We start from the raw sequence: 12,872 nt of genomic DNA on the forward strand, positions 1-12,872 counted from the left end.
TCTGGCAATAACTCGAAAGTATTGGAACCTGGAGTCATTGGTCTGGCAATAACTCGAAAATATTGGAACCTGGAGTCATTGGTCTGGCAATAACACAAAAATATTGGAACCTGGAGTCATTGGTCTGGCAATAACACAGAAATATTGGAACCTGGAGTCATTGATCTGGCAATAACTCGAAAATATTGGAACATGGAGTCATTGGTCTGGCAATAACTCGAAAATATTGGATCCTGGAGTCATTGGTCTGGCAATAATTCGAAAATATTGGAACCTGGAGTCATTGGTCTGGCAATAACTCGAAAATATTGGAACCTGGAGTCATTGGTCTGGCAATAACACAAAAATATTGGAACCTGGAGTCATTGGTCTGGCAATAACGCAGAAATATTGGAACCTGGAGTCATTGGTCTGGCAATAACTCGAAAATATTGGAACCTGGAGTCATTGGTCTGGCAATAACTCGAAAATATTGGAACCTGGAGTCATTGGTCTGGCAATAACATGAAAATATTGGAATGTGGAGTCATTGGTCTGGCAATAACACGAAAATATTGGAACCTGGAGTCATTGGTCTGGCAATAACACGAAAATATTGGAACCTGGAGTCATTGGTCTGGCAATAACATGAAAATATTGGAACCTGGAGTCATTGGTCTGGCAATAACACGAAAATATTGGAACCTTGAGTCATTGGTCTGGCAATAGCACCCATGTATTAATGAGGCTTTTGTTTGGCTGTGGTTAATGTATCAATGAACTTCATATCTAATCTGAAAAACGAGATAGGTCAGAAAATGCTGCAGGTGTTATATTGAAGAGCCTTGTGAACAATTATTTGGACATTTGCCCTTATGTCTGGCAGAAAGTCATTGTTTTACAGTAGCATTCGAATTATCTACCAATTTTTCCTGATTCATCCACTTTTCAGACTGTACCAATGGATATATTGTTAATGTGTTCTCACCCTTAAAAGGAAGATAAACACTTTGAAAAGTTGGTTCGTCCAAAGTGCTTATCTAGTTTAACTTCATCAGGAACACTCAAGCCCAAGATTTGAAAGCTAAATATGTATGAGTACCTGAACATATGAAGAGCTATTTGACCCAAAGATGCCAGAAAAAGAAAAGCCAAATCCAAATTTGCCACTCGAAATTTAATTTATAAACAATCAATCAACAAAGTACATGAATTTCCAAGTTATTAATTATTATAAATCTCCATATTTAAGAACCTGAAAGGGGCATTAGCTATGAGATATAAAAAAATTGAAATAATATTTTTTTTTTGTTCAATCATTAATGAAAGTGAAATTCAATCATTAATGAAAGTGAAATAGTGAAATAATAATTCGCTTTTAGCATCCAGTTTAGTTCATTTTTGTCAAAATAAGCTAAGAAACATGGCTGATGAATTATTCACTCGACCTCATTGAATCCATATTCATGTGACCTTCAATTTAACCCCTTAGCTAGAGATTGGTTACGCATGTATTCGTCATGTTCAGCCTTTAAAAGGAAGAGAATGTCAACATTGAAAGTGAAACAAGGATGAATCATTTCGTTGACTGATTCGATCCCCAAAAAATCATTCTTATACAGGTAAAAACGATGATAAACTTATTTTTTTAACTGATAACATGAAACCAAACAGACCTAGAAAAGTCCAATTGCACGAGGTTGCTATCTATTTATATTTATGTTTATGTTTATATTGGGTTATGTGACTGTCAGCATTCTTTGGAGGTCATCTCGATGATTAATTAGATGGCGTCTAGACTAAAATACACACGAAATACTAATTTATATTATTGCGTCCATGCATTGTTAATTGTTTATTTCAGACTTATTGTAATTTGGATATACGTTTTAGTATGTTATAAATCAAATATGAGAATTTGAGTCAAATTGGTGAACATGAATTTGACAGCTAATGCCCCTTTAAGGAATTACCAACATACTTCAGTTAATTAAATAAAACTTTTCATTTACTGTGAATCTTGTTGTTACAGGGAGCATCATGTCCTAATTGTACCACAGTATATGTAGATATGAGAGCCCTCAGGAACGATAGAGTTACTTTGGTGGAGAAAGGAAGTCCTCATAGTCTTTGTGTAATGGAGTCTGGCAAGGTTTGTATTAGGGGGCAACCATTTGATTTTTTTTGTGGGCTGGTGGGCAGGATATGTACAGACTGAATATTCATTTTCTTCTGTTGGCTTGTAAGTAGCTTTATTTATTTTCTATTTTGTACACAACTAGTTCATGCATTTTGTGGGGCAGAATACTAATTTTCATCCTGTCCTGTCTGAGGCAAGATTGTTTCAGTTCTAACAAGGCAAGGGTATTCATTTCTTAAATAATTATTCAACTATTTAGGTTATTAAGATATTATGAGAACTCTGTGAGATTGTTCTGTAGCAAATCTCCCTTTGGAAAAAGTTAGGCCTCTTTTAGTTTTATAGCTGTCAAATGTTTCTGATCATCATTGTGTTTCCTACCATTTTCATGCTCCTGTTGCAGAGAAGGGGGCATTAAGGGTTACCCCTGTCTGTCTGTACGTACATCCTGAAATTGGTTTCCGTTCTCTAACTTTAGTTTGCCTCGCTAAATGTTATGAAACGTATAGACAGTATAGAAATAAGGAGATGTGGTATGATTGCCAATGAAACAACTATCCACCAAAGTTCAAATGAAGTGGATGTAAGCAATTATAGGCAACTGTCTGGACTTTAACAATGAGAAATACCCATATCGTATAGTTGGCTATGAAAGGCCACAACACGAAAAACATGAAACAATTCAATTGAGAAAACTAAAGGCCTAATTTATAACAAAACAATTTATGAAAAGACAGACATGAACCAACGGCAACCACTGAACTACAGGCTCCTGTCTGGGGACAGGCACACAAAGAATATGGAATGGTTAAACATGTTTGTGAGCGCTCAACCCTTAATGCTTATTACCACAAAACTCTGATCAAGTTCGAGTTTGGGTGGTGTCACTTTTACCGTTCTTGAGTTATGTCCCTTTATAACGTTATATGCAAGTGGGGGCATCATCTGTGTCCCATGGACACATTCTCCATTTATTTCCTGATTAAGGTCAGTTTCAATTTCCAATCTTCTTACAGTTTCAGAACTATAAAGAACAAGGTAGCATACTTTTTGCAGAGAATGGATATCTTAACTTGAAAACAGTATTTTTTATGCCCCCGCCGTGGCGGAGGGGGCATTAAGTTTTACGCTTGTCCGTCTGTACGTACGTCCGTCCGTACGTCCCAAAATTGGTTTCCGTTCTTTAACTTTAGTTTTCCTCAACCAAATGTTATTAAACTTATACACAATGCTTATTACCACAAGACACAGATCAAGTTTGAACTTTGGTGGCATCACTTTTGCTGTTCTAGAGTTATGCCCCTGTACAAATGGAAAAATTGCTGAATTTTTTGTTTCATTTAAACCTTAAACTGAAGAAAAATACACATTCTTAAAAGTATTTTCACTTGTACATAAATTTCTTTTTCTGTTTTAGCTTCTGCCTGGAGTAAAAGTTGTGATAGCTAACCCGGATACAAAAGGACAGTGTGCAGATTCACATTTAGGAGAGGTAAGATTCTATCTTATTATACCCCATGAACAAACACCTTCTATTCCTTATTGATACTTGTGTAGTACCATCAGGTATTGGGAACAACATTCAAGGAAACTTTTTTTTTAAAACTTGAATGAGATCATGAAAGGAAACTGAGGAACAATTTTTTGTGGAGTAGGGGGATATGTAAAAATATCACAATATTATTTGTGTTTCCTGCATATGGACTTGTCTCATTTCAAATGTTAATATATCTCATCTTTAAATAAGGGCTATTCCATTAAAATGTATGTGGGAGGGTAGGAAGGGAAGTTTAATTATTGAAAGTGGGTCATGGGTCTTTTTTCAGTATGCATCTATTACCATTATGCAAAATTATCTAAAAATGGTTCTTGGTTGTAGGGTTATTTTGAAAGTCCCTTCCTACCCTCCCACATACATTTTAATGGAATAGCCCTAATTAAACACATATCAAAGTTGTATCATTTAAATGACTGAATATAATTTTCAGAGTACAGGTGACCTGACATGTTTTAACAAGGTCATTTTATTCAAACTCTGGAAGTATCAGATAAAATCTAAAATTATTGTAAACAAATTTGTTTTCAGATCTGGGTGCACAGCCCCCATAATGCAGCAGGATATTCCAGTATCTATGGTGATGATTCCCTTCATGGTGACCATTTCGATTCCCGTTTAGCTACAGGAGATATCCATACATCCTATGCCAGGACGGGTTATTTGGGATTTGTCCGCAGAACAGATCTGACACAAAGTGATGGAGGTAAATACACTGATAGCAAAGATTACTATTATACCAGTTCGGTGTTACCTGTACAATGGATTGCTATAAAACAATGTCAAGTTGCTTAGAGGGGGCATTAAGTGTTACCCTTGTCCTTCCTGTCAGAAGGGGGCATTAAGTGTTACCCTTGTTTATCCCGTCCATCCGTCCTGTCAGTAGGGGGCATTAAGTGTTACCTTTGTCTGTCCCGTCCGTCCGACGTGTCAGTAGGGGGCATTAAGTGTTACCCTTGTCCGTCCCGTCTGTCCGTCCTGATTGCTAAATTTTTCGTTTCCGTTATCTAACTTTAGTTTGCCTCAACCTAATGTTATGAAACTTATACACAATGCTTATTACCACAAAACACAGATCAAGTTTGAAATTGGGTGGTGTCACTTTCACTGTTCTTCAGTCATACCCCTTTATAAATGGAAAAATTGCTAAATCTGTCGTTTCCGTTCTCTAACTTTAGTTTGCCTCAACCAAATGTTATGAAACTTATGCTTATAGTCACGAAACGGTCTAAACTAAGTGAATCCTGCATCTGTATGTGGAAGTTGACTCATGCTTTTTTACAAGCGGGGGCATCTGTGTCCCATAGACACATTCTTCATTTATTTGCAAACCAGGATCTTTATATGTAGGAGAGGAGAAGGGATACAGACTACTGAAAGACTGCATAATGGGACTAGGCAAAAATGTTGATTTGTTTTTTAGTGGAAAAATGCTGATGTTTTCAAATTAATTTGAAAAAAGTTAAGATGAGGTCACTTTGAGAGCCCTTTATTAAATCAATTCTGAAAAGTAGCTGGAAAATCTATTTAAAGAAGAAACAGCCAGCATTTTGTAGAATTAAAAATAAAAAGATATGAAGAAACCTATCCACATTATTAAAGATAAACAATTATTTTTCAGGTCGCCATGATGCTATTTTTGTTGTTGGATCATTAGATGAGACTGTGATGTTGAGAGGAATGAGATACCATCCCATAGATATAGAAACCAGTGTTCTACGTTCTCATAGGAAAATCTGTGAATGGTAAGATTTACCATAACTAAATATATGAACTGCGTTGGATAGAAATCGACCTTATGCAATTCCGAATATCAATACACCTGTTAACTTATTTTGGGTTTAAAAAAAATCTCTATGCAAAGTCCGTAACTTTTTGAAAATTGAGTTGACATAAAAACCAGACAAAACAGACCCAAATTCAGCTTTTATTTCGTATTTGAATGTTCCAATATATATAACTTATTCACCTCTACCTCTTTAAAATGCTGTATGAACAAATAGTTCGCTGTATCAACAGGGCAATCAAAAACGGTAAGTGGAAGAAAGACAAAGTGGAAAGAAAATGAAACCAATCACCACACAGAAATTAAAGGAACTAAACTTATGAACCCCACCTAAAATTTTTGTCATTTCCACACATAACTCAAAATATTTTACTCTAAAAAATGAAATAGAAAACACCAAAGAGACAAACAAATCATAAAACAAAGAAAATAGGAACTGACAATACCATGACAATTATAAACTAGGTCACAAAACACTCCATAAAAATTTAAGGCTGAGCAACATGAGCCTAAATTCTAACCAGAGGTGATTTCAGGTGTTCCAGAAGTGTAAGCAAATCCTACTCCACATGTGGCACATGTCTTGTTGCTCAGTGCAAGTAAACATTTGTTAATAAGTTTAAAAGGTTCATTAAGAAAATTTTACATGCCAAAATACCAAAGAAAATTTGTGTAAAAATTAACAATCTGTATGAGAAAGAATTTTGTATTGTATGCGATATTTTATTTTCAGTGCTGTGTTTACATGGACTAATCTATTAGTGGTTGTAGTGGAGCTGGAAGGACATGAAAATGAGGCTCTTGACCTTGTTCCCTTGGTTACAAATGTGACATTAGAAGAACATTATCTAATAGTTGGTGTTGTTGTTGTTGTTGATCCCGGTGTCATACCCATCAACTCCCGAGGAGAGAAACAACGAATGCATCTACGTGACGGTTTCCTCGCTGACCAACTGGACCCCATCTATGTCGCCTATAATATGTAATGACACCATCTTTGTCACCTATTATATATAACATTACGAAGAAATCATCATTAACATACAAGATTTCACCCGTCTTGCACTTTGTTCGTTATGGTTGATTAGTCTCTTATGTTGAAGCTTACAAACATGCTAGCTGTCATTAAAAGCGTGCAGAACACAGAAAGCTTAAAGAAAAAGAATTCTGGCTATAGTTTCTGCACAGTGTATTTCAAATACACAAAGTCTTTAAAAAAACATCCCATTCTTCAATATAGTAGATCTGAAGTTCAGCATATTATTTCTGTATTAACTTTGCAGGTGTGATGAGAGTTAATTCCCTTTGTCATACTTCCTGTTAGGAAAATATTGCAATGCAATCCCACCTAAATGTTATCATTCCCTGATCATTGTTATCAAATGTAATTTAGTTTGCATGCGTAGGCAGATTTTAGATAATAGGAAAATGATATAGAAATGTTAAAACAGATAGTTTAGGATATCTTATAAAGATTTTATTGCCATTCTGATTTTAAACCTTACATTTGTATTCTGTTGAAGAGGATTGGTACACTGATGAATAATGATTATGGAATTTTAGTAATCAGAATACATGTACGTGTAAGAGGCCAGTATGTAAGAATTGTGTACAGTCTGAAGGTTATGACAAATTCGTGATAGAATATAATTTCAAGAAACAGTATTGTTAAGAATTTGGGCATTTTGTTTTTGCTTTATTTTCTTGTAACTTTTGAAACTTCTTTTTGACAAGAAATTAGTACTGCAAACCAGTTCATAAGAATCAATAATGCTGAGTTTATATAAAAAAAAAAAAAAAGTTTTGAAAAAAGTTTGTCGCGAGTAAAACATTATTTTTTCATACATCACAGGAATGAAAAGTTATCTTCATTTGTGAAGAAAAGAGAAAGAGTATGTATAAAAGATATCTAATCTGTACTAACCAATACAGTTGTTATTCAGTTTACTGCTTTTCAACGATGAAGCTATTATGTATTAACCCAAAAATAAAACCAAGAATTTTATAATATGTTTACTGAGTTTTGTTATCCACACAGAAATAGTGCTTTAGTTTAATATATTTGTTTTTGTTTTGTGTATAATTTGTTAAAACTTATGTATAATAAGGTAATGCTATTTTTTGAATTTCTTTTTTTCGTTTTTATTTTTTTAAAACTTATATAAACTTGTTCAGATTTGGAAAATACTAACAGGGAAGAAGATAATAATATTATACAATAAAGATGAGGTCCTAAATTTGTCTGGGTCCAATGTCCTTGACCCATTTATGTTCGAAAAAGACCTCTCATACCTTTGAATAGGAAGTCCAATCGAAAACTGTTTTGGTTGAATAATAACAATATATAAAAGACCATATTTTATTTGGGATTTATAATTCTTTGGTTACTAATAATGGTGGATAAAGGTGAACCACACAAGTTAAGTATTCAACAAAAAACAAATTCTCTCTAGGCTTGTATAAATATTTTGTTAAAAACATGAAACCAAGTATCAACAAATATTCAATTTATCCTAAATTAACAGAAATTTGTATTAACAAAACATAAAAATGTGATAAACAAACAAACATAAAATTTAACTTCATTTTTGAGGTGTGTATAATAAAACATATAGAACAACAAAATCTCTTGTTTTTGCGTTCTTGAAGACCTCAAATAATACAGTATATTGTCTTTCAGAAAGGAGTAGGCCCGGGAAGACCCCTTTTTGGACCCAAAATATAGCATTTTTACCAATTTGTTGAAACTTTTGGCCATTTATTGGAAAGTAGAATACCTTTTTCCAAAATATGGGCTGTTTTTGACAATACGATGCACATGCATCAGGTACAAGCATCTTAACTTCATGCAAAATTACTGAAATCTTCACAATTTTAGTATAAAATATACAAAGGTTCAGACTGAACACGATGCTGCCACTTACATTTTAGACAAAAACCATCTGAAAAGTGACGTTTTATGGCATATTTGATAGATAGATTTTTTTGAGTTTGAGCATCTAATGACCATATCAGTTAAAACCTTTTACATATACTGATTGAATTGACTGAAGTAGACACTTAATTGTTTAAAAAATGTCAAAATTCTTTCATCAGATGTACTTCGAATTTTAGGCCAAAACTAGCCCTTACCGGACCTTCTCCTTTATCATACAAGGTCACCTGAAAAGTTTGGTCTAGATTAAGGTTTCCCCTTCACTTGTGCTTAACCTATATTCAATTGTCCATAGAATTATCAGGGGTAGTTTAAAAATCTTCACAAAAACCAAGTAAATGGTCAACTTTTGCAAATTGTATTCTAGAAATTTGTACCATGACATTTTTTATATTATTTATTTTATAACCGAAACAGATTGCATTTGTTATTTACAGTACATTACTTTATGAAGTTTGTGTTAATATTTGAATATCTTTTTACTAAGTTTGTTTGAAAAAAGAAAATTTTTTAAAGGGGCATTAGCTATGAGATATGAAAAATAGATAAAATATGATTTTTGTTCAATCATTAAGGAAAGTGAAGATATAAAAGATAAATAAAATATGATTTTTTCGTTCAATCATTAAGGAAAGTGAAATAGTGAAATAATAATTCGCTAATAGCAGCCAGTTTGGTTCAGTTTTCTCAAAATAAGCTAAGAAACATCGCTGATGAATTATTCACTTGCAAGTGAATAATTTGACCTCATTGAATCCGTATTCATGTGACCTTCTTTTTGACCTGTAGAGATGGGATAGGTTATAAATCAAATATGATAATTTGAGTCAAATCGGTGAACATAAATTTGACAGCTAATGCCCCTTTACAAAAATGAAATTGTTTTACAGTTTTGATATTGGGAATATTGTAGAAAAGCTGTGTGATTTCCTTAAGAAATTGATATGTCAATTATTGCATATATTAACCATTTTCTCTAAAAGCTGTTACTAACATCCATACTTTTATTTTCAAACGAGGACTTTATATGGTACCCAGTATTATGCATTATCTGGGCTTGATTTAAATAACATACATCTGAGCTTAACATTTTATTTAATATTCAACTGAGCTTTTTTAGGTTCACTTTATTCATATAACTCTTCAAAGATTTTAGTATTTATACATCCTTGGCTTTCAAAATTTTGTATGAGCTTTCCTGATGATGGTATTAAATCAAGAAAAGTATTTTGGACGTATAAAATTATTAATTTTCATATGTATTAAAATTTTGAAACCGAAATGTTGAAAAATTGTTTAAATTATTGAGGTATTGAAAAAACATGTTAACATCACCCCCCACTGTTCTAAACTATCTTGTCCCCAAATTTACATCATTGTTTTTCTTGGTTTTTCTTGGTTTTTACAAATGTATTTATGTATGTAAGTAAATATTTCAGTAAATATTTGTATAAAGTAAACATTGATGTGTAGCAAAGCTATTCTTTTTAAAAGTGCTGTGTAATATTTTTGTACATAGGTCATTTCTTATTTGTGTACAATGTATGTGTGATGAGTGTGCATAAGCGATTTGTGTATTCAAGTGTGCATATGTGAATATGAGCATGATAAAAATTGATGTGCAATATTTTTTATACATTAGTCTTATTGTTTAATAATTTATAGGGACTGTTTCAAGATGTTGATTTTAAGTGGTTTTGACCATGTCCACTAAAAAACTAATGAAATCAAAATAATAATCATTAAATCTGTGTTCCTATTATTTGATTGTTATAGAATAGAAACAAATACATGTAAAAGAGAAAATTTCTTATTATGAGTTAAATCACTAATGAAAGTTATAGTTTAAGAATAAATATTTTCATTACTAAACATAAAAAAAAACACTGATGAAAAAGTCAAGATCGTTAAAGTATTCACACTAATACTATTCAATGCATTCAGAATTTATTTGAAATAGGAAACAAATATTTGTAGAAAAAATCAAGGATTTGTAACTTTAATCCTTCTACCATTTCTAGAAAGTCAAAGAAAAAACTGAAAATAGATAAATTGAAATTCTTCTCTTTCATAATAGAGTCGATGTATTACCTGATGAACAAGTTACGAGTTTAACAATGTATTCATTTCATAGAAAAAATTAATCTCAATGTTTTGAAACAGTCCCTTTTTTTTCACTAAAATAAAATGCAATCTTTTTTCAATTGTGGATCAATTATAACATACAACTACAATAAAAGAAAATAGCTACAGTATCCTGATTATCCAATGGCTTAGAAATAAAAAATCTGTTTTAATTTGACAAAAAACATATTGAAATATTAGTAATTTGGGGTACCCGAGTTTTTATAGATATGCATTTCGATTTAAAAAAAAAACTCAGTTGTATGACACCAGTTAACATAGATTTCAGTTTATTAAAACCAAGCACCAGGCTGATTTCGTTTGAATTGATTTTCAAAAATCATGAACCAATCAAGTGTCAACTTCTCATTAATTTTTCAAGAATCCACAGAAAGACTTCAATTATCATCTGCATTTAAAGAAATTCCTTTTTTTTCTGTTAGGCACAAGTTGTCACAATAGAAAATAACATTAAAATGCATTTGGAACACAAAAAAATGTAAAAGATAGTTATTTATTTGTGTGAGAGAGATTTGGTCGTATAACCATCATGTGATCATTTTTCTTGTCATGTGACCATAAATGTTGATCATGTGATTGTTATGTCCTGCTTGTGTGTATAAGTAGCTAATACATAAATTATTCTTGTGAAATTTGTACTGTTTTAATATAAGTTTTTGTATGTCTTAAAAATCATGGGACTTATTCTATTCCCAAGCTAAAAATAAATTAAGCTATTAAAACACAGAAGTATATTTTGTTTTATCTGCCAAAAGAAATCCTGCAATGCCCCTGCCGTAGGCAATGATACAGGGGCATTAAACCTTACACTTGACCGTCCTTCTGTCCGTGCGACTTCCTCATCCAAATTTTATGAAACTCATACACAATGCTAAGAACCAAAATTCGCAGTCAGAGTTTGAATTTGGACAGTCAGTCATTTACCTTTCTAGAGTTATGCCTCTTCTTAACTTGGAAAATTGCAAATTTTTCAGTTTCCCCACTCTGAGTTAAGTTTGTCTCATCTAAATTTTATGAAACTCATACACAACACTAAGAAACACAACAGGCAGACAGAGTTCGAATTTGGGCAGTGAGTCTCATACCGTTCTAGAGTTATGCCCCTTTTTAACTTGAAAAATTGCAAAGCTTGAGCTGGGACATTTGTGTCCTCAGACTCATTCTTGTGTTATTTTCCACCAGGCTTTTTATATTTGAAGAATATCATTCATTATAATTATATCAATTATTATTGACAAGGAATGTATAGTGAGAAGGATTGGAGTCTTGTCGACAGTTTGCATAGCCTGTATTGAAATAAGCTACGTATGCTAAGATTTTGCAAGATTTACCGTGATGCATTTCATTTATCGTTATGCGTCCACCATTGCAAGTTGAAGTTGTTTAACTCAGCATTTTGTAAGCATAAAAAACCACAAAATTATATGATGTGAAACTTTAAAGTGTAAGTTTATGACAGCTCTGATTCAAAAAACAGTTTATATCATTACAATACAAATTATCTGCATCTAAATTTTATCTCTTGTTCATCTCACTATACAAATCCTTGAAATTGGTAAAAGGGAATAGAAAGATACTAAAGGGACATTCAATCTCATAATACAAAGAATGACTGACAATGCCATGGCATAAAATGAAGAAAATCAATCTAAAGACAAAACAACAGTATACAAAACACAACATAGAAAACTAAACCCTGAGCAACACCCAACTCTAAGCTATACAATATGAAACATTCTAAGATCTGTCACCTACTGTGGATTCATTTATTTTCGTGGATAACAATTTACCGTAGGAACTCTCCTATTAGTCGGAAAATTGGGACTAAAATTCCTAATCCAGAGAGGGGTACCGACTAATAGACGAGATACAGCGACCAGAGGAAAAATCCAAGCTCCAGAAAAGTGGTTAGGAGTGAATTTCCTGGTCAAAACTACGTTGGTGATTGCTAAACCTACATAAATCCCTAAATAAAACCGTAGATGTGGATTGAGGATAACTTGTATTTTCTTGGGTTTTTGATTTTTGTCGATTTGCCAAGGTCTGTATACAAGTCTTTAGAAGATGTGTACCGATACTTTGCTGATCATTTAAATTCGTGGTTTACCTATACCTGAGAAATCCACGAAAATTAGTTTCCCGTGAATAATACGGAATCCACAGTATCAACTTCCTGTTTGTCACATTCATGCAGGTATAAGAAATTTTTGGAGCATTTTTCTCAGCAACTACAGTACAAATCAATGCATCTTTGTATTTGGTACCAAGCTTTATATAAGTAAGCTATACTGTACATATTTTAATATCATTAACTAATCTTGTTCTTGTTTGC

The 12,872-nt window shown here is 32.7% G+C and overlaps 1 protein-coding gene across 11 annotated transcripts in view; it reads left to right on the plus strand.

The window, feature by feature from the left end:
• Window positions 1-8,009, plus strand: part of LOC127718514 (disco-interacting protein 2 homolog C-like) — a 97,749-nt gene extending 89,740 nt beyond the window's left edge. For all 11 annotated transcript variants that reach the window (XM_052224577.1, XM_052224578.1, XM_052224580.1 and 8 more), the window contains 5 exons: window positions 2,012-2,131; window positions 3,537-3,611; window positions 4,206-4,380; window positions 5,296-5,419; window positions 6,194-8,009. In XM_052224577.1, the coding sequence (XP_052080537.1) occupies window positions 2,012-2,131; window positions 3,537-3,611; window positions 4,206-4,380; window positions 5,296-5,419; window positions 6,194-6,446 (747 nt within the window). In that variant the 3' untranslated portion in view covers window positions 6,447-8,009. The remainder of the gene's footprint in view (window positions 1-2,011; window positions 2,132-3,536; window positions 3,612-4,205; window positions 4,381-5,295; window positions 5,420-6,193) is intronic.
• Window positions 8,010-12,872: the final 4,863 nt, after the last annotated feature.

This window comes from Mytilus californianus, unplaced genomic scaffold (assembly GCF_021869535.1).
Source record: "Mytilus californianus isolate M0D057914Y unplaced genomic scaffold, xbMytCali1.0.p SCAF_10, whole genome shotgun sequence".
Taxonomy (NCBI): domain Eukaryota; kingdom Metazoa; phylum Mollusca; class Bivalvia; order Mytilida; family Mytilidae; genus Mytilus; species Mytilus californianus.